The sequence below is a fragment of the Oryzias latipes genome, chromosome 3, assembly GCF_002234675.1.
Source record: "Oryzias latipes chromosome 3, ASM223467v1".
In the NCBI taxonomy this organism is placed as follows: domain Eukaryota; kingdom Metazoa; phylum Chordata; class Actinopteri; order Beloniformes; family Adrianichthyidae; genus Oryzias; species Oryzias latipes.
In genome coordinates this window covers 19,804,409-19,832,406 of record NC_019861.2, presented here as the reverse complement: position 1 = coordinate 19,832,406, position 27,998 = coordinate 19,804,409, and the positions used below count along the sequence as shown (strand labels likewise).

The 27,998-nt window shown below is 39.4% G+C and overlaps 1 protein-coding gene across 4 annotated transcripts; it reads left to right on the top strand.

Annotated features, from left to right (window-relative positions):
• The first annotated feature begins 35 nt into the window (after window positions 1-35).
• dennd5a (DENN domain containing 5A) lies at window positions 36-27,372 on the top strand. Of its 4 annotated transcripts, XM_023953454.1 has the most exons (24): window positions 58-322; window positions 6,060-6,131; window positions 6,979-7,088; window positions 7,306-7,984; window positions 11,481-11,668; window positions 12,246-12,557; window positions 14,115-14,330; window positions 14,423-14,657; window positions 16,821-16,971; window positions 17,098-17,191; window positions 17,442-17,546; window positions 17,965-18,096; window positions 18,580-18,732; window positions 18,855-18,942; window positions 19,046-19,133; window positions 20,784-20,912; window positions 21,407-21,528; window positions 21,605-21,750; window positions 22,730-22,848; window positions 22,927-23,105; window positions 23,312-23,394; window positions 23,911-24,034; window positions 24,898-25,066; window positions 25,675-27,372. In XM_023953454.1, the coding sequence occupies exons 1-24, from the start codon at window positions 223-225 to the stop codon at window positions 25,856-25,858; spliced, it is 3,978 nt and encodes a 1,325-aa protein (XP_023809222.1). In that variant the 5' UTR covers window positions 58-222; the 3' UTR covers window positions 25,859-27,372. The 4 variants fall into 4 exon arrangements, with proteins under 4 accessions (XP_023809223.1, XP_023809225.1, XP_023809222.1 ...); XM_023953455.1 differs by lacking the exon at window positions 6,060-6,131 and having other exon boundaries at window positions 36-322; XM_023953456.1 differs by lacking the exon at window positions 17,442-17,546.
• The last annotated feature ends 626 nt before the right edge of the window (window positions 27,373-27,998 follow it).

The following is a 27,998-nucleotide window of genomic DNA, read 5'->3' as shown; positions in this document are numbered from 1 at the left end:
GTTTTGTTTTGTAGAACTGCTTCCCCCTTTACTCTGAAGGCGTAGAACCGGAAAAGGAATGGCATTGCGACTAATGGCTTTACAGTTTAGCTCAGTATGGGTACAGATTTTCAAGCTTTGTAATAACGTCTCGCACGTAATGGCTGGGAGAAATCCCTTCTCCGAGTCCCTTTAATATGCTCCCCGTTGTAGGGATAAGTGTAGCACCGGGCAAGTCTCAAAATGACGACGGGCTTCAGCTCCGGTTCCTCTCGGTTTGCAGATTATTTTGTGATCTGCGGACTCGACACCGACAGCGGGCTGGAACCCGACGAACTGTCCGGTAAGCATAAAGCTATTATTCTAAATGTCGGGCTGGTGTTGGAGCAGAGGAGAAATAAGGGGGGTCTTTTGTCATGAGGTAATAGTTTTCAATGGTTGTTAAGCATTTCGAGTTTTCTTGTGTGCCTAATCATCGTAGAACGTTGGTTGTTAAGGTGAATACAGAGCGAGCTACGGGCCTAGCTCACCTTCTCTGTCCGTTTGTGCGTTTAAAGGAGAGGATTACTGGCGTGTTCTACGACTTTCTATTTACTGCTCGCATTTTTGACTAAAGGTTTTAATAAAACGCAATCAAATTTCTGGTTTATCCGTATATATTGGTTTGGGATGAATGAATATTTTAAACAAGCTATAAATTAGAGCGTTAGTTGGTGGCTCAAAACTTGCATCAATAATGTTTCGTGAACTGATATTGTTGTTGAGACATAAAAAAATCTGTCACAAATTAACAAACGGGCGCGGGGCTTCTGGGTAACAGCAGAAAATCAAACATAACCCCCCGCATTGACCTCAAATATCTCTCAAATCCTGTGTGCTTGATTGATTCTAAGAACACAGACGCATTCTGAGCAAACATGAAGAGATTTAACATTGAATCTGAGTTCACAAGAACAACAAACAGCAATGTTTGTGTTTTTAAAGGGATTCTGACTTTGATAGTGTTTTGTATCAGCCTCAACATGGTCTGTACTTAAAAGTAAGTAAAAGTATATACATGTACTATTTGTGGTCAATGGACCTGATATAAAATAGGAGTGAGTGAAAAAAGTATGACCAAAAAAAAAGAAGAACTTTTCCACGTTTCCTCTACTGTGAGGGGATTTCATTGTCTCTTAACCTTTGGGGGGTATTTATCAGTGACCTTTAGCTTTGTGGTGAAACATTTAAGACCAGATAACAGGGGTCTATTGAGTTCAGTCTTTTCATTTAAAAATCTAGTTGGTTGATCAAACTCTTCTCTTTTTAGTCAGACCTGATGCCTCTGTAAACGCACAACTTGTGTAGTTACAGAATGTAAGCAGCACACAACAGTGCTTGTGAGCTTTAATAACATGACTTTGCTTTGCGTTAGGAAAGAAAAGCAGTTCGGAGCAGACCTAATAGATAAAAAAGATGGATGGATGCAGAGATGAATTCTATTATTTGAATGGTGTATTAGCAATGCAAGTTTATATCATCATTACCTCAGCTAAAATACTAAAAATGATGACTCAACAATTATTTGCAAACTAAGATTTATTATTTATATTCTAGAAGAAGCTAATCTTGTACACCGATTGAAGCTCTTGTGTGTGTGTTTTTTCAGTGTTATTTAACCCTCAAGTCTCCTATTAAGCAGATAACAATTTAGCCATTTTTAAATGGAAAAATCTTCAAAACAATTTATTTTATTTTAGTATTGTTTCTATTATTATTATTACTCTCTTTGTGTATATTTAGCAACTGTTTATTACTCTGTAGTTTCAAGAGCTTTTACTCCAGAGGAATGTGCTTTATTCTGGTCTTTATATTGTATTGGTGTGATTTATTATGACTCAGCAGGCAGTGAAAGGCCTGTGAAGTTCCTGTAGTTGCATTGAGAGTTCTAAGAGAAGACCTATGAGTTCCTTTTTTTCATAACCCTCCTTGACTTAACCAAAAATCTTCTTAGTTTTCAAACCTTCAGGCCATCTATTTCCTGTTTGTACTTCCTTTATTTTTAGTTCCTATTTACGACTCAAGGAGTTTGAGTAATTGGAACAAGTTTCAGATTATGCACTTGTCTGTTTTGTAACCAAGTGCAGGGCATTGGCCCAGAGAGCAGAGACGTAACATAGTTTGTTACCGTGACAATAGTTTTGCTTGTAACCCCGGTTTTCTCTGCAATAGCTTTATGCAGCATTAATGATCATTTAGAGATTTCATCTTTACACTTCATCCATAAAGTGTACTTTCCATTTATTGTTAGTTTGTTATCGTTTGGTAAAATCTCTGTTCATGTTGGGTGTATGGGATGGAAATGAGTACAGAATTACTGTCTGCGATAAAGTTTCTTTTCTATGTTTCTGACTCAACAGAAAGTAAACCACTGAAACTTTACTCAGACGCTTCGAGGTCAACGCCAGCGAAGCTGCTCCACTTACAGAGCGTTGCTGCTTTTGTAGAAAAAAAACATGGGGGTTTGCCCTCATGATGTGTTTGTCATTTCTTGAAGAGAGGAAACGGTTTGAAAGTTTAACACTTCATATGAGGGTTAGTAAAACAACCAAGGTATTTGCCATAAACATATCTTCTGATTTATGCTGTTGGGTTTCCTCTATTCTTCTGTTCTTTTAATTATTGTATTTTCCCAAATATATATTTTCTAATCAAGTTTGTAATCATCAGGCTTGTGTGAACACTGTACTTTTTTTCTTATCATTCTTGGGGATCATCTGAGTAATATGGGTAAAAAACAGAACCTGGGAAATTCTACATTTGAAGATTAAGGGTCACAAAAGTGTTGACTTTAAGTAAAAAAATAAATAAAAAGGAAGTGACAAAAAATAAAATCGGTGACACTGATTAATCGTTTAAGTAAAACCGCCTCTGCTATTTGCTTTTAATTGGTTGCTTTAAGCCCTTACACTTAACAAAATGGTGCGTTCATTGACACACCAACGTCAAAGTAACATATTTGTGTTATAGTATGCAAGAAATGCTGTTTTATTGTCGAAATATTTACCGTTAGTGGTTAACCAAAGCTTTTATTTTGTAGTTTTATTAAAAATACACATCAGTGTTTTGGGGAAAAAAATTGTTTTTTTTTTGTAATTTTAGATGAAAAGTTTGTTTTAAAAAAAAGCATATATATATATATATATATATATATATATATATATATATATATATATATATATATATATATCTCAAAATGTAGAAAAGCTGTACTTCTCCAAATAACTTACTAGTAAACCAAGTTTATAAGACGTTTAAACATTCGGTTCATAAACTGATTTACGTCCTTCAGCGCTGCTCAAACTATGATAGTTACAGTGACAGAAACTTTTTTATTTTTCCATACATTTGACCAACATTGTTTTCTTTACTGTGGTTAATTGTGCTCAGCAATAAAAGACGGAACCAAAAGGAAGTTTTTTTTTTTTGATGATGTTGAGCAGCACTTTGGTGATTGGATTAGCATATGTATGACCCAACAGTCTCGCAGGCAACAAATCAGAGACACGCAGAGACGCTCCACTTATTCAAATGCAAAATCTCCTTTTTGAGAGCTCCAGGGAGCCTCTCTCCAATCCTACACAGCCAGGTTGAATGGCAGAGCCTGAAAGCTCGCCTTAAATACATATTGTCTAGTTGTCCATAATATTTTTAGGTCATTCTTTTATATACTTTTATTATTTCAGAATTTTTTTAAGTTTATGATTCCGTCTCAGTTTCTATATTCTGCTCGGGAATCCAGTTAGTTTTTTTTAAAAATGTAAATGTTTTTTTCAAGTGTTCTGATAAGTCTGGATTTCTGTTTCCAAAAAGCGAGGCATGGATTTCTGCTGCTGTCCTCGTGAGTTCTGTTACGTAGGTGTGAGAGCATTTGTATGCCAGGGGGGCTGTCACGCTGTGGGTGGTCTCTGGTTCATCGGAAGTGATGCCACATCTTCACTCCCACTGCTTCCGGTGTGGATTTATGGAAAAACCTGACAAAAGACACACACTGTAGGCTTTGGTATTGTTTTAAAGGTAAATAATGTGGCTCCCTTTGGTGATTTTAAAGAGCTTGTAATTGACTTTAATGATCAGGTGGAACTCCTTTGTAAGTGAGGTCACTTTCACTTAAAATGGGAGAATAAAGGGACAGGCATGCCATCCATCTATAAAGACATGCAGTCATCTTTCCATCCATCCTTCTATCATCCATGTAAAATAAAACGGATTTAGGTGTTTTAATAATACCAAAATAGTATTTACACATCCTAACTGCAGCTGTTTATCATTTGAATCTGTTTAATCTGATTAGTAATTTTAACAGATTAATTCCAGTTTAGCTAACAGCCAAACGCCACCAGATGTTTTTTATTACTGGAAAACTTTCAGTCACATCAAGCTTCTTTCTCTGTGTGCATGCTCATGTTCTGTCTGGGAACCTGACCCACATTCACCACCTCATGAGCTGCAGCATTAAGTCCTCCTGTAAAGCAGAAAAAACGCCGTCACGAGGAGATTAGACACTGAGGTCTGTCTCATCACAACAGAAATGCTAAAACTGGAACTGACCGAATCCCATTTTCCTTCTAACAATCACTATGACCTATTCTCATTTGCTGACTTGTTTGTAGTCTGAGCTCCTGGCCTATTTTTGTCCCTGAGGACAGTTTGGACATAGATGTTGCCAACAGATTCAGCTGCTTTATCCTTAAGGATTTGTTTCGTCGCACTGATGAACCTCAATCATCTCATTTATTGGGTCACCAATTGAAGACAACTTTGCATTCTGGGAGGGGAAACATTTACAGATGATTAAGTCTCTTTGGTCTTCTTTATTATTTTTTTAAATTTAGTTTAAAGTCAGAAACTGATTTTAAATACACACAAAAAAAGGAATAAACACTGTCAAAATTGGGTTTCTCTACAACTTTACAGTAAGATGAAGTTCCATTGGTGGCTTGACTCAAAAGCTTCACCCAGTTCACATTTGACTTTTACATGAGGCATGAAAGCTTTTTTTGTTCCAGCAGAGCCATGCCCTTAGTTCATCTCAAATGGGATGGATGGGGCTGATTTGCAAAAGCATAAAGTGTCTTTCTGTAGGATGTTAGGTAACCTAAGGCTGCAGGGCTGCAGCGTAAGAGTGGTCATCCGTCAAAAAGCCACACAATACATGGACGTGCACAGTTATGCTCTCAGCCAGGGGAAAGTCAGTGATCGGAGGATGTTAGCTCTTCTGAATCCCCTGTATTGGTCATGTTCTTTCTGACAGTTTAACAAGGATTTTGTGTGTGTGTGTGTGTGTGTCATGGTGGATGCTTCTAACAAAGGGGGAAAGAACTGTCCTTTATGTTGGATATCTGTGTTTTTTTAATGTTTTCCTCTGTTAACTTTGGGTCAAATCTGAGAGGGATCTGGTTTTATTAACCCCTCTTTCAGTCATTCTGTTTGGTGTTATTTCAGCTGAAATGTTTGCGTTTTAAAATCCGATTTTTGTCTAACAAAATCCTCACATTTTGTGTAATATTTTTTTTGTCAGATGCCAATTAAAGTTATCTTGGGGATGCATACATAAACATGACTTGCCTATTTAATGCCAATTTATGAAGTTGTGAAGTATTTCTAGCTTGTTTTTCCCCCGATATCGTTGTCGTCACACCTCGTATTTTAAGATTTAATTATTTTTTTTGTTTATTCTTAAGAGATTTTGACAGGATTGGTATTTTTTTAAAGATATTTTTCTTAAATTGTGTTGGGGGGGGCACTGTTGAAATAACTTCAATTTGCTCACCGCCACCTTTTAAAATGAGAATACAGTTTAGCTGTGTGCATTGGGTCTATCACGGCAAAGAAAGTGCAGCGTGCAGAACTCCCCCCCGCCTGGCATGAGCCGACACGTCCAGCTGACACTGATGGATAACGTCCTTGTTGTTTTGGCAGCTCGGAGCGAAGCTCCCAAAGTATGGCTGTCGTGACCGTTTTGCACGCATAAAGAAGTGATGCGCGACTCAATGGAGAAGCGGTCTTTTTTAATCATTTTTGTTTCGTTTGTTGTGTAGCTTTATGCCAGTATATAGAGGCTACTAAATTCAGAGATGGGGCCAGAGGAAAATTGGCACAGGCAAACGAAGGTAATCGTCGTCCCACCACACACACTGCTGTCCCCTTCTAATCTGAGCTGAGCTTTAACCCTCCCACCTCAAACCTTCAAGCGCCTTGTACACCTCCCCCTTCCCACCTGCCTATGCAAACTTTTTTTTTTTTATTGTCCCACCACCCTCCCAACCCCCCCCAAATCTGAGTTTATAGCTACTTGTAGCACATTCGCGGGGACTTTTCCTGTCTTTATGGCTAAACTCTTGGTATCTTTTTATTTTTTTCTCCTGATGTTTCTTTCTCCCTGCTGAGTCTCACTCATCTCCTTCTAGCTGCAGCTGAACAAGGAGCTGGCGTTTGACAATCACTGCTTCTGTTCTTTCTCGCACGCCAATCCAGCGTTGCCCGCACTGGCATTGCTTGGTCAATGTTTACCCCCCCCCCTTTACACTCTGAATGACTTTTCAGTACTGCCTTGGTGTGTGCATCACTTCTGCTTTACTCTGGGTTTGAATCTACTCAGCTAGTGCTTCTGTAACTGATCGATCTGTGTCTCCCTCTGTATTGCCATTAAAGCTGTTGCAAAAACATTCTCATCAAAGTTGGGTGCATTCCCCCCCCCCCCCCCTCCTTTCTACAAGTATGCAGCTGTTTATACGTTCACTTTTTTGAACAGGATGAAGATGGCAGCTTTATATGATGCAATACGATCTTCCTCTCAAGAGAAGCGTGCTCATCTGCTTGCTTTGCACCAAATACGCTTGCTTTTGATCCAGCATTTTTTCAGTGTGTGTGTCTATGCTGTTGAACCCAAACTCACTGTCCCCCCCCGCCCCTTTTTTCTTCTTTTTTTTCTTGCACTTGTATTTGTTGTACTTGCAGGTGAAAATTTTGAGCAGAGTCCACTGCGGAGAACCTTTAAGTCCAAAGTTCTAGCACATTATCCGGACAATGTGGAGTGGAACCCATTTGACCAGGATGCAGTTGGCATGGTATGTGTATTATTTTTTATTTTCTACTTAGAAATGAACCAAATGATGTATCTGATTGCCAATAAAAAAGTTAACTGATTTACAAGTTTAAAATGTAACTTTTTCTCCTAAAAATATGATATAATCTAAAGTTACATTTTTATCTGTACAATCCCACAGAATCAGCTGTAGTTATTTTGGCTTCATTTTCTCAACCCTGTGATATGTTCTCCCACAGCTCTGTATGCCAAAGGGCTTGTCCTTCAGGACACAGATTGACTCAAGGGAGCCGCAGTTTCACTCCTTCATCATCACCAGAGAGGACGGCTCTCGGACGTACGGCTTTGCCCTCACGTTCTTCGAGGAGGTGACGAGCAAGCAGATCTGCAGTGCCATGCAGACCCTCTACCACATGCACAATGCGGAGCAGTACGACATCTTGCACACCCCCACCACCCCGAAAGGATCTGAGGACCAGCGAGTCCCACAGCCACATCCTGTTCTCCGTGCGGCACCCGCCATCTCCCGGCTGCAGCGTTTCAATTCCTACGACATCAGTCGCGACACGCTGTACGTGTCAAAGTGCATCTGTCTGATAACGCCCATGGCTTTTGCTCAGGCCTGCAGGAAGGTACTGCAGCAGCTTCACCAGGCTGTCACTTCGCCCCAGCCCCCTCCCCTCCCGCTTGAGAGCTACATCTTCAACATCCTCTACGAGGTACCCCTCCCACCCCCCGGGCGCTCCCTCAAGTTCTCTGGCGTCTACGGGGCCATTGTGTGCCAGAGGCCGAGCACCTCCGAACTGCCGCTCTTTGACTTTGCCATCGGCGAAATGTTCAACCTGCTGGGAGTGGAGAACGTTCTTCAGCTGTTCACGTGCGCTCTGCTCGAGATGCAGATACTACTCTTCTCTCAGCGTAAGTCCCTGGTCTGATCATGTAAGCTTTAGCACCAAACCCCATCCATCTACCATTAAGTGATGGCTTCACATTACAGTCACCTCAAGAGCAAATACAGTATTACAATGGCACATAATAACAATAAAAACAGTTTCTTTTAGGTTGCTGAGTTATGGCCCTGTTGGAAGAGGCGTCTTTAAGAGATGAAGGTGATATCAGTATCATGTCAATGGAGTAGGTAGTGTCCGGGCGTCCTGTTACCAAGGGCTGTTGTAGCTTATTAATACATTTTGGATGAGCAAAAGAGAATGCTCCAATTGTTAACGGCACAAAAGCATTGCTCCGTTATAGATGTTTAGTAGGGCTGCACGATATGAGGAAAACTCGCGATATGCGATATTGGTGATTAATATTGCGATAACGATATAATTCGCGGTATATAAACAAACAGCAAAACAACCAAAAACATCATTTCCATTTCACTGCAACAGTTTAAAAATTATACTCCAAATGACCCTCGTCGACGTAGGAGGCAAACATCAAACATAAAAGGGCTCATCTGATTGATCAACAACGTAAACGGGTCCTTCTGATTGGTTAAATGCATAAAGGGATTTATTTCATTTGTTCAATATTTCAAGCTGCCATGAGATTGTTATAGCAGATTTAAGGTAACCATTTATTGCGATTTTCGCCGTCTTTTGCGGTATGCATATTGCACAGCTTAATGTCGCGATAACGATAAATTTGCGGTATATTGTGCAGGCCTAATGTTTAGCCTTTTCTTTATAAGGCAAGCTATTTCAAAACAGCCTTCCTTTTCTCTGGAAAATGAAATAGCTTCACCAGAGACATTAGCTACTTTAAAAAAAGTGGTGGATTTCTCTGGGCCTAATATAATCAGATATCACAGTGATCTATAGCTCGTGCTGGTTTGCAGCGCCTTCCGTCCGTGAAACCCGGGTTCGACTCCGGGCTGCTCCCTGTTCCCTTCTCTACCTCTGCCGGTTCCAAGCCCGGTTTGAGAAGGTTGCGTCAGGAAGGGCATCCGGCGTAAAACATTGCCAAATTTACCATGCGACTTGTTCGCTGTGGCGACCCCTGATGGGAGAAGCCGAAAGTGGAAGAAGAAGACAGTGATCTATAGGCTTTGTATATTATCCTCTGCTCAAACACAGAGCTATTTTGTCATTTAATTGCAGTTTTTCCTGAAAAAAACCCTGAGTGCTTGAGGCCTAATTGCAATTATTCATTAATGATGATTGTGGTCATTTAAATTAACCTTTTTCAAAGCAGGATTCATGCCTTTTAATCCGAACAAGGAAAAGCAGGTAAATAACGCTGCTGGGTCTGGTATAATGTCTGGATCCATTACTGCAAAAGTAGGCAAATGGCTTACAAAACGACTGAAGCAGAGGGGGTGTGTGGGGGATCTATTAAGGGGGGAAGCTGTGGTGTTGCTTGGCAACTTGCAGACAGCGAGGATAGCGGTGATGCAGGATGATTATTATTGGTTAGTAGTGACATCATGGCTCTTTCTTCAACCCCTTGAGGCTCATCTCTGCAGAACACGCTCAGGGTGTTGAGGACTTCAGCGGCTGGCAATCCTCCTAGGAATGTATTAGAAAAATAGCAACATGGCATGAGGGCACTGAGAAAAGCAATGGTGTGCAAGGATGGTTAATGTCAAAAATGAACGTGCAGTTCCTCGCTTTTTTTGAAAAATGAAAATATGTGATGTTCAAGTACGGTCTGTTCCCTTACACTGTTGTTGTTTGTTTTGTTTTTTTTTATGCATCAGCCCACAATCTGAGTCATCCCACGACACTGACATGAAGTTTTCCTCTAACAAAAGCTTCTCTGTTATGTAATCCGCGAAGCTAAAATTGACAAAACAGATCAAGGGTGTTTAGAATTTGGAAACGTGCAGCGTTTTCCAGCCACAAACAAGCCCAGGCTTGGTTTGGGACAATATTCCAGTCAACATTCCAGTTTTAAAGTATTGCAACATATTTTTTACAGCACATAAATTTACTCCAAGCGTAAAATTTCAATCAGGTAATTACCTGTTTTTTTTTATTTTGATTTGTTTCAAATTTGGGTTTGAGCATTTTTTTATTGAAGAAATAATAATTTTTGAGATAACCTTATCGGATTTCACAATTGTTTTGCCTTTTCTAAAACATTTGGGCTGCTTTTTTTTTTTTTTTTTTGCATCTAATTCTTATGGCGGGGTTTGAAAGAAGACGGACCACGTTAGTATTCTTCTCCCCATCCTGGAGAAGAAGCATGCTAAGAAGAGGCCCTGAGGTAGAGGCCCTAACTGGGGTGGGAGTCCCTTCTCATGCTTTAAAATCATGCCCAAATGAAGGAATAGCACATACTCCGTCACCATATTGGGGGAGGCAGTTTTGCTGTATGGTAGGTGTTTGCAGGATAGAGAGGGAATGCAGACGAAGAGGACGCGATAAGTTGAGCGAGGTGTGAAAATCGGAACTGAAAGGAGTGCTGCTATGTTGAGTCACGGTAAAAGAATCTGATGTGGAACAGTGAGGCCAGCTGACCGGACTTGTGACACACTTCAGTGCCTGAAGCATCTGCAGGATGTCTGCTAAAACACCTGTCAGAGTCTCAAGAGACAGAAGGGATGTCAATATCCCTCAGGAACTTCAACATTTGTTTAGGTTATAATAAGAATTATCGCCTTTTGGCCTAAAATGTATGCAAATTAAGATAACTGTTTCAAAGTTGTCAGTTCTGTTCATTCTCTGCTTAACGGCTAAAGCTTTAGTTCCTTGTAAAGCAGTTAGTTTGTTGGGGTGATAATCAATAAACCGTTCTGTCTTTAGATTTTATGCGCATCTGCATTAATTGAGATAAAAATGTCACTTCATTAAAGCGGAATAATGTTTAAAAAAAACAATCCCAATATCTTAAGTGCATGAGAAAATGTTGGTGAGGTTCTTGGTTTTAAGGTTTTAATTTTTCCTCAAAGAGCTTTTCATACAAGGATAAAGTGATCTTCAGCGGCTAATTGGTCAAAGATCCAGCTCCTAGTTATATAAATTCAGAAGGGTGAGCAATAAATAAGTTTTAAGTGGGTGTGGATTCCTATTGTCATGTCTCGTTATACCCCTTTGAAGAATTTGCCCCAGAAAACTGCAGCTTCGTCAGCTTCTGTCAGTGGCTGCAGTGAGTCACTTAACGCTGCTCTTTTGACCCGAACCGATTTGTATTTGTGGCTACAGTGGAACGTCTCTGAGTGAGGTCATGTTTTCATCGAGAAAGTAGTGGAATGATCCACGAAAAATGAAATCCAGTTTAATTCATAGGCCTTAAAGGCAACAAAGACATTTTATGTGTCTAAAGGGTTATAATTGTGTGGTTAAGAAGTCAATACAGAAGCAAGAACTTTTGACAAATGTAAAAATGTAAAATGTTCCAAATTTGTGAGCATAACATCACAGTTCTGCTGTAATTTTTTTCCTAAAGACCGGTTTTGTATGTTGAACAGATTACCAAAGGCTGATGACGGTGGCAGAGAGCATCACAGCCTTAATGTTCCCCTTCCAGTGGCAGCATGTCTACGTTCCCATCCTGCCTGCTTCGCTCCTCCATTTCCTGGATGCTCCTGTGCCGTATCTCATGGGCCTCCACTCTAACGGACAAGATGACCGTACCAAGCTTGAGCTGCCGCAGGAGGTACAAATGGATAGAAATCTTCACCTCTACACTCTAGTCTAAAGAATGGCATGTTTCAGTCTTGCTTTTAACTCTCGAGGCATTTTGCAAGTTATTTTAAGATTAAATGAGATGCACCTATGTTTTTGTAAGACTTTGATTCTGTTCTGAGACGCTAAATACAGATTTACCATCCTGCTTGACTCAAGGCTGCAAGCTTGCTGCTGATTACCTGAACTAGACGTGTTTTGTCAACCTGAAATGTATTGCGTGATCAAGCTACCGGTAATCTGCTGCTCTGCTCTAAGTTCTCATCCTCATGAATTTTCTAGCTCTCGTGAGGTATCTCCTTACTTTGGACTTTTAAAAATGAACCTGATAGCTGTTCTTGGTGAGCAGGTATGTTCCAAGAAACCTAACCTTTTCTAAAGAACCAGATTGGCCTATTTGCCAATTCAGGAATTGCAAAATTTTGTCCTTTTTTTTTTTTTTTTTACATCAAGTGTCAGACGTGTGAAGGGATGCCTAATTCAGTTCAGCATCTGTGCTCACAGATTGTCATCCTCTTTTTGTTTGTTGTTTCTTGTGTTTCTTCCAGGCGAACTTGTGTTTTGTGGACATTGATAATCACTTAGTTGAATTGCCAGAAGAATTGCCTCAGTTCCCCAACAAATTGGAGTTCATCCAGGAGATCTCAGAGGTGCTCATGTCCTTCAACGTGTCTCCAGAGGGAAACATCCTCTCTAGGGACAGCCAGGCCGCATACAGGAGCTTTCGATCCGTGGATGTGGTCTCTGACACGCGCAACGGCAACCTGGCCTCGCCCCTCAACTCCTACTTGCTGAGAGAGAATGAGACCATCGCCAGGCTGCAGGCTCTGGTCAAGAGGACGGGTGTCAGCCTGGAGAAGGTGAGGGTCACTGAATAAAACATGTGGCTGCAACACTAATTGTTTTTTGTGTGGCGTAAACTTATTTATCTGGATTTAATAAAAAAAAGGAAGCCCAGGGACACCAAAACAAGTAGAATGACAGTGGTTTGACTTCCAAACACGGTTGACCCTGCAACCAAGGCTGAAAATGTAAAACGTAAAATCATGCCTTTAATTTTTTTCCCAGAAAAATTAATTGGGATTTAAAATTAGTTTCTTTTTTCTTTTTTTCTACATTAATATCTTCACTACATACATATTATAGTAAATTGTGTTCATGTCTACTGATCCCAACTGCTGTACTGCTGCTAAAATAATGCTAAAAATAGTTCCAGCCTTAAAAAAAAATCAGTTAAGTAACTGCAGTGTTTCAGTCAAATACTGACATAACAGTTCAAGTTTGACTGCAGCTGCTCAAGAGTTGCATCAAACACCTGTCCGGCACTGGCTTCCTTTAAAGTTAGACATTTGACTTCTATTTAATCTACAAACACCTCTTTGATAAGCATAATGACTGATTAACAATATTAAATTATGGAAAACTACTACTTTTACTCTCAAATTTATTTTCATGTTGGTGTTTTGTGCTTGTAGATTATAAAACTAAGTATAGTAGTCTCTCGCTCTTACATGGTTCATGCACAGTTTCATAGATTTATTTTAGTGCGAATTTGCATGGTCTAATTTTTTTTTTTACTGTGCTGTATGTCCTGATTGGCTGTAGACCATTATCAATCAATCTCACTGGAGCCGTGTCTCCTGCAGTGTATAATGCATTCATCTTTTCACATTTATATAAACATTTCTTTCTATTATTCTGGACTTATTTTTCTGTTTAGGTTTATACTTTTGAGAGTTTGAACAAGAAAGAAAGGTGTGAAAATGTTTTTTTCTGTCTGTGAAAAGTGTGTAACGTTTGTAGTGAGGCGTTTTAAAGCCTTAAAACATTTATAATAAATGTAAAAGAATGTTGCTGACTACCTCATAGATTTTGTCTATTGCGGGTTATTTTTAACTCCCTCAATGAACGAGGGACCACTGTTCTCTTCAGACATGGATAAATGAACTCATCTCCCCTGGTATGTTTACTCTAATCGGCTTATTTACTTATGGTCAACTTGAGCATACTTAGAACAGATCAGCACTTCTACGTTTTCACATCTACAAGGTCAGACCTTTCTTATTGTTACTGCTCAGCTGCAATGAGGAGACAGACACAACACATCTCCTAAAACAGAGCAGTCTACTGTGTTCTGCTAGGTAATTGCAGCTTTTTTTAGGCAAAAATATGAGGGCATGCCCACTGGGTTATTTTGTCCTCCTAAAACTGGTATCAGTTTTGAAGATGTGCTGGGAAAAGAGCTCTTAGTTTTAGGTTATGGATCCAAACGGATGTCTTCCACTTACTCTCTCTCACGTCCCTGCTGCCCATCAGCACTATGCACTCTGATAGGATGATGCTAAACAAATGACTACAAATCATTGTGCAGCTTTCACTTTTTCCCCTTTTTTGTCCCAATTATTCGTCTGTATCAGCTGGAGGTGAAAGAGGACGCCAGCTGCATTAAGGACATGCGGTTTCACTGTGACGAAGAGGAGCTTAAGATGCATCAACTCAACATTCAAGTGCGCGAGGTCTTCGCCAACAGGTTCACCCAAATGTTTGCAGACTACGAAGTATTCGTCATCCAGCAGGGCCACGACAAAGAGTCCTGGTTCACCAATCGAGACCAGATGCAAAACTTTGACAAGGTAAAGCCGTGTGAGCCGTTACGTAGAAGAGTGAGTGTTAAAAAAAAAAAAGCCATCACCTCCCATTTATGAAAATGTCACCTCGTTTGCAGGCCTCTTTCCTGTCTGACCAACCAGAACCCTACCTGCCCTTCCTGTCACGCTTCTTGGAGACCCAGATGTTCGCCTCCTTCATCGACAGCAAGATTCTCTGCCACGATGATGAGGAGAAGGAGCACACACTGAGGGTGTTCGACACCCGTGTGGATAAGATCCGCATGCTGAATGTCCGGACCCCCACGCTGCGCACTTCAATGTACCAAAAATGTACCAACATTGAGGATTCGGGTAAGAACAATGGCATTTGATCATTCCCTTAATGTTGGGTCAAATAAATGTTGTCCTCCTTAAATGTATTTTTATTTTAACCTCCGGTAAATTCCCACACAGCTCAAAAAGTTGAGTTTTTGTAAAAGGGATGGTGGTTTGCTCCGTTGCTGACTGCTGTTTGATGTCTTGTTTGCAGAAACTAAGGTTAAAATGGATATAAAAACAATGACCAGCCCGACCTTCATAATATTTGTTCTTGTTACTTCAGACTCACATGGGTGGCAGCTGTTGGGCAACATGTGTGGTGCATTGTTACAGTGGGGTAAAGAAGTATTTGTTAGTCACTGATTCTTCGTCTGATACCACCTAAGTAGACGAGAGAAGTCTGTAATGTTCACCACAGAAACAGAATATAATCCAGGAAATCACATTATATGATTTTTTAAAAGAATGTATGTTTATGATGGTGCAGAAAATAATTATTTAGTCAATAACAAACGTTCACCTCAATGCTTTGTCATGTAACCCTTGTCAATGACAGAGGTCAAACGGTTCCAGGAGGTCTTTACCAGGTTTGCACTGTAGCTGCTATTTTGGTCCATTCTCCTTCACAGATCTTATCAAGAGCTGTGATGTTTTGGGGCTGTTGCTGGGCAACACAGCCTTTTAACACTGTTCACAGATTCTCTATTAGAGGTCCAGGGAGTGACTAGACCACTGAGAACCTTGAAATACTTTGTTGCACGGATGATGTGTTCGGAATCATGCTGAAAATTCCAGACACCCTTAACGCTCTCTGATGGGAGGTTTTTGCCCTAAATCTGTCATATGTGGCCCCATTCATCCTTTCCGTCAGACAGATCTGTCATTTTGTTGCCTTTTTAGAAAAAACAGCCCCCATAGCATGATGTTTCCACTACCATGTCTCACAGTGGGATGCAGCTCAGCATTCTTCTCTTTCAAAACACGACGAGTGGTCAAGGGAGATTGTCAGTCATCTTGTATTTCTTCCATTTATTAATAATCGCTCTAACAGTTTATATCTTCTCACCAAGCTGCTTGCTTATTGTTGATTGGTTCATCCCAGTCTTGTTCAGGTAAAACAGTATTTTCCCCGGTGTCCTTAATCAGCTCTTTGGTCATGGTCATGGTCAGGGTTATGGTTTGTTTTTTGGGCAAAATAAAAACAAATCTAGGACAGACTTTCTGCAGAATGGCAGGGGTGGGTCTTTTAGTGTGTGGACAGGTGTCTTTTATACAGATAACCAGCAAAAATGTGCCATTAATACAGGTAATGAGTTTAAAGAGGAAGTGCTGCACCATGTGTTTTATTTTTTTTTAATTTTTCTTTAGATAAACCAATATGTTAATTAAACTAAGACATTCTCAAAAATCATACAATGGGATTTCCTGGATTTTTTTCTTCATTCTGTTTTATCACAGTTGAAGTATATTTATGATGAACATTACAGACCTGTGTCATCATTTTAGGTGCCCTGCTGTACACTCAGAGAGGATGGGTTCTTTTAACCTGTTGGAACAGTGTTTTATACTTTCCAGAAAATGAAAATTGTTTTTAATGTCTTTTTTAAAGTGGGAAACATGGGTTCTTCCTAAATGTGCACATTACAATATTAGGTGAAAGAGTAATAATAAATGTAACTTCTTTAAACTCATAGTTTATCCCTGTTTACATCTAACGTCTGTTTTTCTGTGTTTCTGCCCTTTCTGTTATTAAACCAATAGATGTTATCAATGTTCCGGGTTTGTTCCTCTGAAGAAAATGTTTATTCTCGCTCTAGTTTCTTTTGTTTGTGTGGGTGTTGGTGAGGAACCTATTCTGGGATTTTCTTTTGGATTAAATATGTTATTTTCTTTTGTGAATAATAATGTCGTCCTTAAACCAGAAATGTGTTTTATTTGTCATATTGAAAGATTTGGGTTTTTTTGGAACACAGTCTTAAAAAAAACACAATTTTAGTTATTTGATAAGAAAAAAAACTAGTAAGCTTACACTGAGGTGTTATTTAAAGTTGGACACGTGGCACAGTATTTATAGCACAGCCTTCAACTTCTCAAGTCTTTTAGAGTGTGAACCTATGTGCAAACCTCATGTTGCTCAGACACTAATGTATTTAAAACAAAGTTTAAGGTAACGAATGCTTCTTGTGATCTCCACAGAGAAGGCCATTGAGATGCGAGTGGCAAAAATTGACCACACTGCCCTGCACCCCCACCTGCTGGACATGAAGATAGGCCAGGGCCGTTACGAGCAGGGCTTCTTTCCCCGGCTGCAGTCGGACGTGCTCTCCACCGGGCCCAGCAGCAACAAGTGAATATGAATGAATCTGTCCTTCCTGTTTAGTTGGTGGAAATCCATGCTCTCTGCATTCGAGCCGTCCTTGGCAGCCGTATTTTTCAAACCGGCTTCTCAAAGGTTCACTGCTGTGTGCCACAGATGGGCCAAGAGGAGCGCTCCTGCCCAGTGGAGGAGGAGGGACCGACAGAAACAACACGCCGAGCACCTCTATTTGGACAACGACCAGAGAGAGGTGTGAAGCCTGCGCTGTGTTCTCATCCGCTGCGCTGTTCATGCAGACTAAAAGTCTGAGCTTTTCAGCCTAAAATTGATCTTTGTTTTTTTTTTTTTGTTGTTTTTTTTTGCATGACCTTTTTTCATATGCTTTGTTGTGACTTTGCTCTTAACCTTTTTTTTTTTTTGTCCGCTCTCCCATCCCTTCTGTCACATATCTGGTCTCATATTTTGTTTTTTCTGCCTTTCCTGCGCTCACGCACTCTCAGCATGTAGAGTGTTTGTTTCCGGAGCTCCAGCTCCTGCTGTTTCTTGACTACTACTGGCTCTCGCAGTCCTTCAAGCCCTGTCTAAAGTCGGTCACAGTGGATGTGGTATGTGCTGGCTAACCGCAGACCAAATCAAATATCCACAAGTTAAGGCGGCATCCAAACGCTGCCTTCGCCCATCCATTTCCACAGACGATCTTCTTTTGATACATACAGTATTACTGTAGCTACAACTCTAGGAAGAATGCTCAGATTAAAAATGTTTATATTTTTGTTAAACACCTAGTCTGAATTTGCTCACACTGGCTGCTCTTTTACTCTACTTTGACTTTACTTCTAACGTCACTGTTAAGTGTCGTAGCAATCAGTAACCGTTACAGCACTTTCGTTTACAACCGCCAGTGTTTGTTTTTTTTGCCTCATAAAATAATCATATAACCCACATCACGCATTCGTAATAAACATGGCAGCCTAATTTATTTGATGACGTTTGCTGCTTTTTGAATTTTCTTTCTGTTTCTAGAAATACATCCAGGAAGCCAGAAACCTGGGAACCACCATCAGACAGCCTAAACTGTCCAATCTGTCCCCATCTGTGATCGCTCAGACTAACTGGAAGTTTGTTGAAGGATTGCTGAAGGAGTGCAGGAACAAGGTTTGTGATTTAAATAAAATGGTCTAAATAAATAAAATACAATAAAAATAATAATATTGGACACTACTAATTAAAAGGAAAAATGGAAAACTTATTTAAAAACATAGCTTTTAAGCTCTCCTTTAGTAGTTGGTTTTATTTAGTTTTTTGTTCAGAAGTTATACATATTCATAATCTCCTGTGAAATGTTTATTTAGGCTTGTTTTGTGCAATTTGATTAGTTTTGAACTGCTTCTTAAAGGTAAATATAAAATCTTACGTAAGATACTTAAGATATAAATATGTTGGGTGGGGGGTGGTGACTCACACGCGTTTTTTTATTTCACTACATTTTATTTGACAAATCACATAAGTCTATCTCAATATCAGAAGGCAAACATTTATTTTTGTTTGCTTCAAGTCCAGTGAATCACCAAATTGCTGCACTTGTTCCCATTTCTCCATGCAAATGCAGTTATTTTTTATTTTTTTTTAAACTTGCAGACTAAGCGTATGCTGGTGGAGAAAATGGGTCGAGAGGCTGTAGAGCTAGGTCATGGGGAAGTTAGCATCACAGGGGTGGAGGAGAACACTCTGATCGCGAGCCTCTGCGACCTGCTAGAGAGGATCTGGAGCCACGGCCTGCAGGTTAAACAGGTCAGGAGAAGCAAGCTGTTTGTTCTAAATGTTTTTTGCAATAACAATGATCCAACGGCTGATTTGACTTGCATCAATATGAGCAAATGAGCACTCAATGGATGCTTTTTATTTTTCTTCAGGGAAAATCTGCGTTGTGGTCTCATCTGCTACACTACCAGGACAGCAAAGAGAAGAAGAATGCCACTCCTGGCAGTTTGGGTCCTCCGGGTAAACCATTCATTCATGTTGCTCGATGAACAAGGTTTAGTTTTGTTCATTGCAATATTTCTCTTCATTAATTGAACTGATTCTGTTTTCTTTTTTTAACCAGGCTTTATTCATGACACTGAAAGAAGGAAATCCGATGGAGGTGGATCAGCCATGCCTCCGCTTAGAATATCCCTTATCCAGGACATGAGGTGAGGAAGAGTGCGGTGTAACTGTTGGTGAAGAGTGACATTATGCTAACCCTGTAGCTGTTATAGCTTTAGATGCTATTCAGCAATAAACCAAAATCTATTGACAAATGCTGCCCTCTTGTGGTGGGTTATCCAACCAAACTAGTCAAATTTCAGCCAGGACTCGCTTCAAAAGGAGATTCTTAATCTCTATGGGACATTTCGTGGGTAAATAAAGGTTAAATAAAAGATTAAGATTAAAGAAAACTGGTGACATCTTTAGTTTTAATCTCTGGAAAGGTAGCTGCATTATAGTTTACAAGATTAAGGGATAAAACAAATGTTGCCTCTTTCTCTAAAGAATCTTTGACAAACACTGCAAGCAAATCATACGTTTGGAAAAGAATAGACAGTAAAACCTACAGAAGAGAAAGTCTTCCCAGATGAGTGCGTTTTTTGTTTTATATCCTCAAGCTAAACAAATTCTAAAGTGAACTTTTTTTTTTACTTTTTTGTAAATCCTCACTACTAGTTTGCAGAAATGAGTGAACAAAGTTTAGAGCTCACTGGATCGAGTCAGAATGAGTTCCTGCTTGCTTCAGCACCTGCGCATGTGTTTGTGTCACAACGCCCACCCTCGATGCAATGTTGGATTACTTGTGTTGTCTTTGCCTGTGTGAAGAAGATCCAGAGTGAATCTTTGTAGAACAGCATGTTACTTCCAGCCTAATTGCTAACCCCCCCCCACACACACACACCAGTCTGCATGAGCGGTGGTGGTGGTGGTGGGGGGGGGGGTCTTCGGGCACTAGCATGCTGCAGAATTTAGTGTTGATCAATATTTCCACCTCCTTCTTGTTGACCTGTTTAAGCTCAGGATGTAAACCAAGTCTGTCTCAGTCACAGCTGATACATTTTAATAGATTTATTCAAACCTTTTCACAATAAGAGTATCAAACACTGATATTTAAGAGTCTTATTCCAAAAGAAAAATCTAGTTACTGAGATCGCCTTCGTCTTATTCTGCTAACAAAAATCTCAATAACAAACTGCTGTTCATTTCTTGTCTAGTAATAAAATGTGGGTGGAGGGGGGGGGGGGGGGGGTGAAAGGCGGAGGGGGGGGGGGGGGGGATATGGCCTGCATACGGTACAGATGAAGTGGAAGGGAATCTGTCTGGACATGGAGGACGAGCGGGAGTGGCTTGGAGCAATTGCACGTAACCGGCAGCGCGTGTACTTGAGTGAAAATACCACAGTGGCATTTATGTCTAGCTGAAATAACCATTACATCTGAGATTTGTTTCTTTTAGCTTCAATCCATGTAAGAGTTGGTCATCAAAATGTAAAATGAACTGAATTATAGTTAATGCTTTTGAATAAGTTGTAAATGTTTTTGAAGTTTGTTGTCTTACTTTGAATTCGAGCTTTAGTTTATTTGAGCTGCAAACCTTTTTTTGACCGTCTGTCATTTGGTGACAAACAGCCTCAAGAAATCATCTAAATAACTGGATTTGAGATCACAGCTGTCGACTTTCCGTGGTTTCATGTGTCTTTACTCTTTATTTTGCCTGTCTTTGACACTATTAAACTATTTTGTCAAATTTTAGATTCTATTCTGACACCCCCCAAATTTGATTTTTCTTTTTTCTTTTTTTTTATTTGTCTGCAGACATATTCAGAACATCAGTGAGATTAAAACGGATGTGGGGAAGGCCAGAGCCTGGGTTCGGCTCTCGATGGAGAAGAAACTGCTTTCCAGACACCTGAAGCAGCTGCTCTCCGATCATGAGCTTACAAAGTAAGCAGGAGAATGCCTCCTTCCAGCAAACATTTGCGCCTGTCACATGTAGAGGCACGGCGGTCAGCAGATCCTGCTTTGGGATTGTCAAAAGGACAGGACTCCTACTCCTTCCTACCATTTGTTTTTTATTTTGACCTTTTTTCTTGCGTGGACAGGTATGCCTGTCTGAAAGCAGATGAAGATGAGTGATCTGGTCATCTATAAAACATTACCCTTTTTAATTTTGCATATGCCGTAGTCCACACAGTCTAAATATTTCATTCTTCTTCATAATGGATATCTCAGCAATGAATCTGTTTTAGGGAGTTCTGTCTGTCTTTGTGACCTTGGTATAATTTGCCAAATACAAAACAATATATACCTTTCATTTATGCAGTTTGGCGTTCATAAAACGCAGGGAGATTTTACCTTGCAACATAAAATAAATGGATTTCCTGGTATGCATTAAGATTTGTTGTTCTGAAGCTTTCCTTTCATGTTTTTTTTTCTAGAAAGCTGTACAAGCGCTATGCTTTCCTGCGCTGCGATGATGAAAAGGAGCAGTTCCTTTACCACCTCCTGTCCTTTAATGCCGTGGATTACTTCTGTTTTACCAATGTCTTTACAACCATCAGTAAGTGTTCTTTTCATCTCAGTCTGCACACCCCCCCCTTACTATTTGACTTTACCACTTTGCTTCTTCCTCTTAGTGATTCCTTATCACGTCGTGGTTGTGCCGAGTAAGAAGCTGAGTGGATCCATGTTCACGGCCAACCCTTGGGTCTGTGTTTCCGGTGAGCTGGCAGAGACTGGAGTCCTGCAGGTTCCCAGAAACACTCTGGAGATCACTTTTGAGGTTTGTGTTAATTCTCCTCAGGGCTGCCTCTCTTTGTCAGAATTCTGTTGCAGTCTCAACTCTACTAAGTCATTCATCTTTGAAATGAAATATTTTGCACACATTTCACAGGATCAGTCTTTGACTAAATAGAAAATTATGTGATCTTTTATTCTATGACTATGTTGAGTAAATTCAGAGCAACTAGTAAACAAGCAAACATTCAGATTTGAATTGGTGTTTTTTTTTTTTTGCAATCACAAATAAAATCCCAAATAAAATATGTTTGAAATTTTCATCACATTATTGGGTTGAATAAACATTGAAAGAAATGAAGACAAACTATTTATTATCATCAACAAATACATAAAATGTTAAAATTATTTGCGTAGTAAACTTTAAAAAAGTTTTTGTGAAGAAGTTCTTTTTCCCCAGTGTTGTCATGCAGTTAGATGAGTCTTTCAAAAAGAAAACGTAAATCTTCACTTATTTCTGTGGACATGAATGCAATGTTGCTGTTATCAATTCTCCAAATGCAATTCATTCAAAGTGTAATTTGGTTTAAAACTCGGAATAAACAATGGAACTACAGCGACAACATTCTGTCAAGAGTATCTTCCCAGAAAAAATGCTTCCTGCCATAAATTAGGATAATTTGAGATTCAATATAATTTTTCTCCTTATTTTTAATTTAAAAAAAATGTACATGTTTTGGAAGATACTCAAAATATGAGATATGCTCCTCTAAAAAGCTCTTTATCCCTTTAATCCCATTTGACGACACATTTAAAAGCTACTAATACTGCTGGTCATATTGACAGAGCACCTGCAGTTTCTTTTAACGTGCTGCCTGTCTGGAGACTGTAATATCAGTTTGCAATGAAGGAGAAATGAGATGGAGTAGCTTTATTTTCCATCAACATTTTTGTGGTTTGTATCAAACTATAATTGTGCAGCTTTCCTTATGGATGCCTGAACAATGTGGTTCTTTCTGCATCAGTGCCAGAACCTGGGAAAACTCACCACAGTCCAGATGGGTCACGATAACACGGGGATCTACGCAAAGTGGCTTGTGGAGTGTGTCGTGGTCCGCAACGAGATTACAGGACACACTTATAAGTAAGGGAAAGTTGGTCTAAACCAGGTGAATTTAAGAAGAAGAAAAAAAAGAAACTAAGGTGATGCTAATATTTACAGGTTTCCATGTGGTCGGTGGCTGGGGAAAGGCGTGGATGACGGCAGTCTGGAGAGGATATTGGTTGGAGAGCTGATGACCCCCAACGTCGATGGGGATGAACGGATGTGTCGCACACCACCGATGCAGCAGTCGCCTGGAATGATGAGAAGATTTACGATTTCACCAAGCAGCAAACCAAGTAAGCAACTCAGCTGCTTACTATCAGGCAGAAGTCGCAGACTTTAAATACTTAAAGTATGATACTATGACTTCAAGGTATTTTTCCCACCTGTACTGAATAGGAGATGAATACAACACAATTACAATTTGACAAAAACCTGTTTTTAGCCCCTCATGTTCCCTTTTTTTTAATTAATATTATTATTATTCTGTTCCCACATCCAGAGTTAAACACTGGTCAGATCCAGGAGGGAGTGGGAGAGGCCATTAATGGGATTGTGAAGCATTTCCACAAGCCGGAGAAGGAGGTGAGAGACGGTGGTCTAGACAGGCCCATACATGTTGTTCTATTATTCATCACACATGGAGAAAATCCGCTTTCTACTCTGGTGGCCCTGAATCCCCTCAGCAACAGCAACCTAAAGGGGCAACTCAAACAGAAAAGAAAGAAAAGAATAAAGGGTTATTCATCTTTAGTTTGATCAATACTTGAATTTTTTCTAATTATGAAAAATTGTGGACTTTTTTTCCTAAAACATCAATTGTTACAATGACTGCATTGTTTAACGGAGATATCTTTAAAAGTCATTCGTTGTAGTTCAAATACAATCTAGTTTGTGGGAAATTCTCTTCACGTTAATTACAGATTTTATTTTCAACAAAATTGATTATCATTCTGTACAGATGAGGTGTTCACCTTGATATTTAACTGATATGATTGCACTCCCACAAAGTCACCCATAAGATCTTTAAGTTTAATCCCTATTTTGACACTCCAGACCACCTTGTTGAACTCCGGATTCATTCATTTCTTGCTTCCACAGAGGGGGAGCCTGACGCTCCTGCTGTGTGGGGAGTACGGCCTGGTTTGGGCTTTGGAGCAGGTTTTCCTGCACGGTTTTAAGTCTCCTCGACTGTTTAAGAACGTTTTCATCTGGGACTTCTTGGGTAAGAACTTCCTCCCCCGATGAACACTTTACAACTCAAAGTGATGCTGTGACAAAAAGACCACATTTTTAGACAAAGAACAACTATGTAAATATTTAAAACATTTGCAGAAATGAAGCTACAATCTGCACTCATTTGTGAACACTTTTCAGAATCAAACAAATTGTGACAAAACGCAGCTGGAAAGAACAATCTAAAATGCCATCAACACAAAGATAATGATAAATTTCACAGAGGGTAACAATTTAAAACAAACAAGTCATTTCACAAATCATAACACACATGAATACACAAAAACCTAAAATAAAACAAATGTTCTGCAGAAAATCTTAGGAAATACTCTTCACAAAATACAGACTGGGGAAAAATGGCGCGTTTATAATAACTACTACTAAAGGAATTAACATTTAACACAAGGAATTTAATTTTTATACAGTTTCTTTGTGGAAATTAAAACATAGGATTATTAGGGAAGATTAAACAAACTAACAAGGAAATACACGAGTGTATGTCTTTGTTTTGTCAAGTTTAGATGTTTTGCAGATTAAAAAAACTGCTTTACTATCAGTTGGGGTGAGCTTCAACAAAGGAAAGTGGCAATAGATGTCAAATAGATTTATTTTTATGAAAACAGCCAACAGTCCATCAGAAACAGAAAAATACATATTCGTGTGCAGAGGCAAACTTGTTATTTTAACTGATTTATTTAAAGATTTGAGCCTCTTTAAAAAAAAATCATGTAAAGCACAAGTGTTGAGGGATTTTCCAATATTGCTCTTGGATTAATTCACTGTTGATGTTGTTTTGTAATAATTTTCTACCATTCTATGTATTGATTTTCTTTTTCTTTTTTGGATTAACAGAAAAAGCTCAAGTTTACTTTGAAAGTGCGGAGCAGCGGGAGGTGGCACAAGATGAAAACTGGCAAACGAGAGTCCGGCACTTTTGCCGTTTCATGCGCGCCATTAACAACACTTCCAGAAACATCGGCAAAGATGGGAAGTTCCAGATGCTCGTCTGTCTGGGAGCAAGGTGAGCAGGAGGCTTTATTTTCTACCCGAATAAGGAATCGCATTGGTGAAAGTATCAAGATGGTGCAAAATAAACTTTGCATTGACTTTATAACAGAGTTACTTTGAATATAGTATTTTCTGTGAGTAAGTCGGAAACAGATAAAAATAATGTGCTTAGGGTGTTTATCTCCATCTTCTTCAGGGAGTTAATTTCTAATGGTGTGTTCCCAAAGAAACACAGCATTTGGCTATATTGCATGTAGTGTTTTTTCTCCTCCAAAAATGTTAAATAAGTAATAAAATTTAAGATAAATACAGAGTAAATACCAACATTTATTTTTGTTTTATGTTGACAAAACGTATTAGGTGACGTTGAGTCTTTTCAAAGAAAGGATTTGGTTTTCTTAGATGCATTTTAGGATTTAGTTTTTAGTTTTCAGTAAGTGGTTTCTTAACATGAAATCGGCGGGTAAAAAATTTCAAAGAGAATTTTAAGATTCCTGATTTGTGTTATATCTCCCTCTCGAAAGAAAGGCAAGACAACTGTTAGCTAATTGAAAGGGTAGAAAGTAATGTAATGAAAAACGCACTATAGTGATTGACTGTGTCTGTCTCTTCTGCTCTCAGGGACCATTTGCTACATCACTGGATTGCACTCCTGGCAGATTGTCCCATCACTGCTCAGATGTATGAAGACACTGCACTTCTGAAGGACCACTCTCTTGTAAACTCTATGATCAGAGTGCTACAAACCCTGCAGGAGTTTAACATAACGCTGGAGGCTTCTCTTGTCAAAGGTGTCGGCATCTAAGCCAAACCACTTTCCACCAGTCGGACCTGCTGTGGACCACATTAAAGAACAACTGAACCTTTTAAATGCAGGATCAGACTTGAACGAACCGTTTGGCTTATATTAAAGCTACTGTCACATTTGCCATATATGAAGTGCAATGAGCCTTTCAAGATTTATTTTTTATCCTAAATGACGTTGCTATTAGATGTCGGAAATATGTTTTCTATTATGAACCATAATTTTCACATTGATGATGACCTTGTGCTACAATGTTTTACTGAAAGCTAATATTTTCTTTGTGATCATGAACTGCCGGCAATGGCTGTATTTAAGGGAAAGCGAGGATTAAAACTGTTAATATATTTTCTGATAAAAACAGTATTATTTTGTTAATGCAGTCAGGTTGCTTGCTCTGTTGTAAACTCCAGTTACAATGTCATAACAAGGAGCTTAAAGCAAATGATGTAGAAGTATGCTTTATAAGTATGTGGATGACAGGGAGGTTTGTAGAAGATGATCTACCCACATAGGATGAAAAAAAGTCAGAAAAGTTTGTGCTAAAAATACGTGTATGCAAACCTCTTAAATGAAGCTTCATAGGTGGGCCTTTTTGCATGATTGAAAAAGACTGTGGCTCAAGCCTGAATCCACTGGAGCACATTATATAGATCAAGCATCATACACCAAGTTTTGTTTTCCGGACAGAGTTGCTTCAGGATTTTCTTGACCGAGCTCTGCAAAGTGGATCATGTCACCATTCATGTACATGCCTCCAACCAGCCCTTCTCCCCCATCATCCTTCTCAACCCCTCACACTACATCTACCCTGTTCTTCGGACTAAAATTATGTGATGATCTGAGTAAACTCTGTGTTGTGCATGAATTCCAAGTTACCAAACAAGGAGATATAAGGACCCTCCCCTTTCAATCTCACCTTTTTTTTTGTCATCTTGGTTTCTTGCTACGCAAACTGTACCGGACCCTCCTTTATTACAAACAATAACTTTATTGTGCAGATTAAGAGATTTGATATCTGATGGACTCCCCCCCTCCCTGTGCTAATATTTCTGGGATGACTGTGATGTATTATTCTGTGTGAACCCTCCCCCCAACCACACGTAAGCATTTTGGGAGATATATATTTTTTTTTTTTTCCCCAAAACAGTTTTACATTTATCAAACAAAACAGCATACTGTAATCATAATCAAAAGACTACTGGGAACGCTTTTACAATGGAGCAGAAGATGATTGGAGTGGCAATTTAAGTTGATGTCAACCTTAAATTTAGCATTCTTCTGCATAGAAGTTCTGAAGAATCATTTTTTCATTAGTGTTTTAAGGAAAAAAAAAATCTTTTTGTCTTCTGTTTGTTTCTCCATGGTTGTAAAGGAGTTCCACACTCACCTCGCCGTGTTGCACTTGGAGAGGGTTTTGTTGTTGCTGTCGAATATATATGAAGGGTCTTTAATGATCCCTAAGGAAATTTAAAAATGACCATCTGCTGACATTCATTAAAAAAAACACACATACAGTGGTGGAAAGAATTGTTGGTACCCCTCAGTTAAAGAAAGAAAGTCCACAATGCTCACTGAAATGACTTGAAACGTTCAAAAGTAACAATAAATTTAAATTTATTGAAAATTAAATAATCAAAATCAGCCATTACTTTTGAGCTGTTGATTAACAGAAATATTTTAAAAAAAAAACTAATGAAATACGGCTGGACTAAAATGACGGTACCGGTACCTCCATAAAAGACTGAGAACTTATTGCCCAGGGGGTCATGATGAACTCAGGTATGACCTTTAATTGACATCACAGCTGTTTTCAAACCCATAATCAGTCAGTCTGCCTATTTAAAGGGAGACAAATAGTCACATTGCTGTTTGGTGAAAAGGTGTGTACCACACTGAACATGGACAACAGAAAGCCAAGGAGAGAATTGTCCCAGGACATTAGAAACAAAATTATAGACAAACATCGTAAAGGTAAAAGCTATAAAACCATCTCTAAGCAGCTTGAAGTTCCTGTGAAGACAGTGGCACAGATTATTCAGAAGTTTAAGACCAACGGGACAGTAGCCAACCTCCCTGGACGTGGCTGGAAGAGGAAAATTGATGACAAATTGAGGAGACGGATAGTTTGAACTGTATCCAA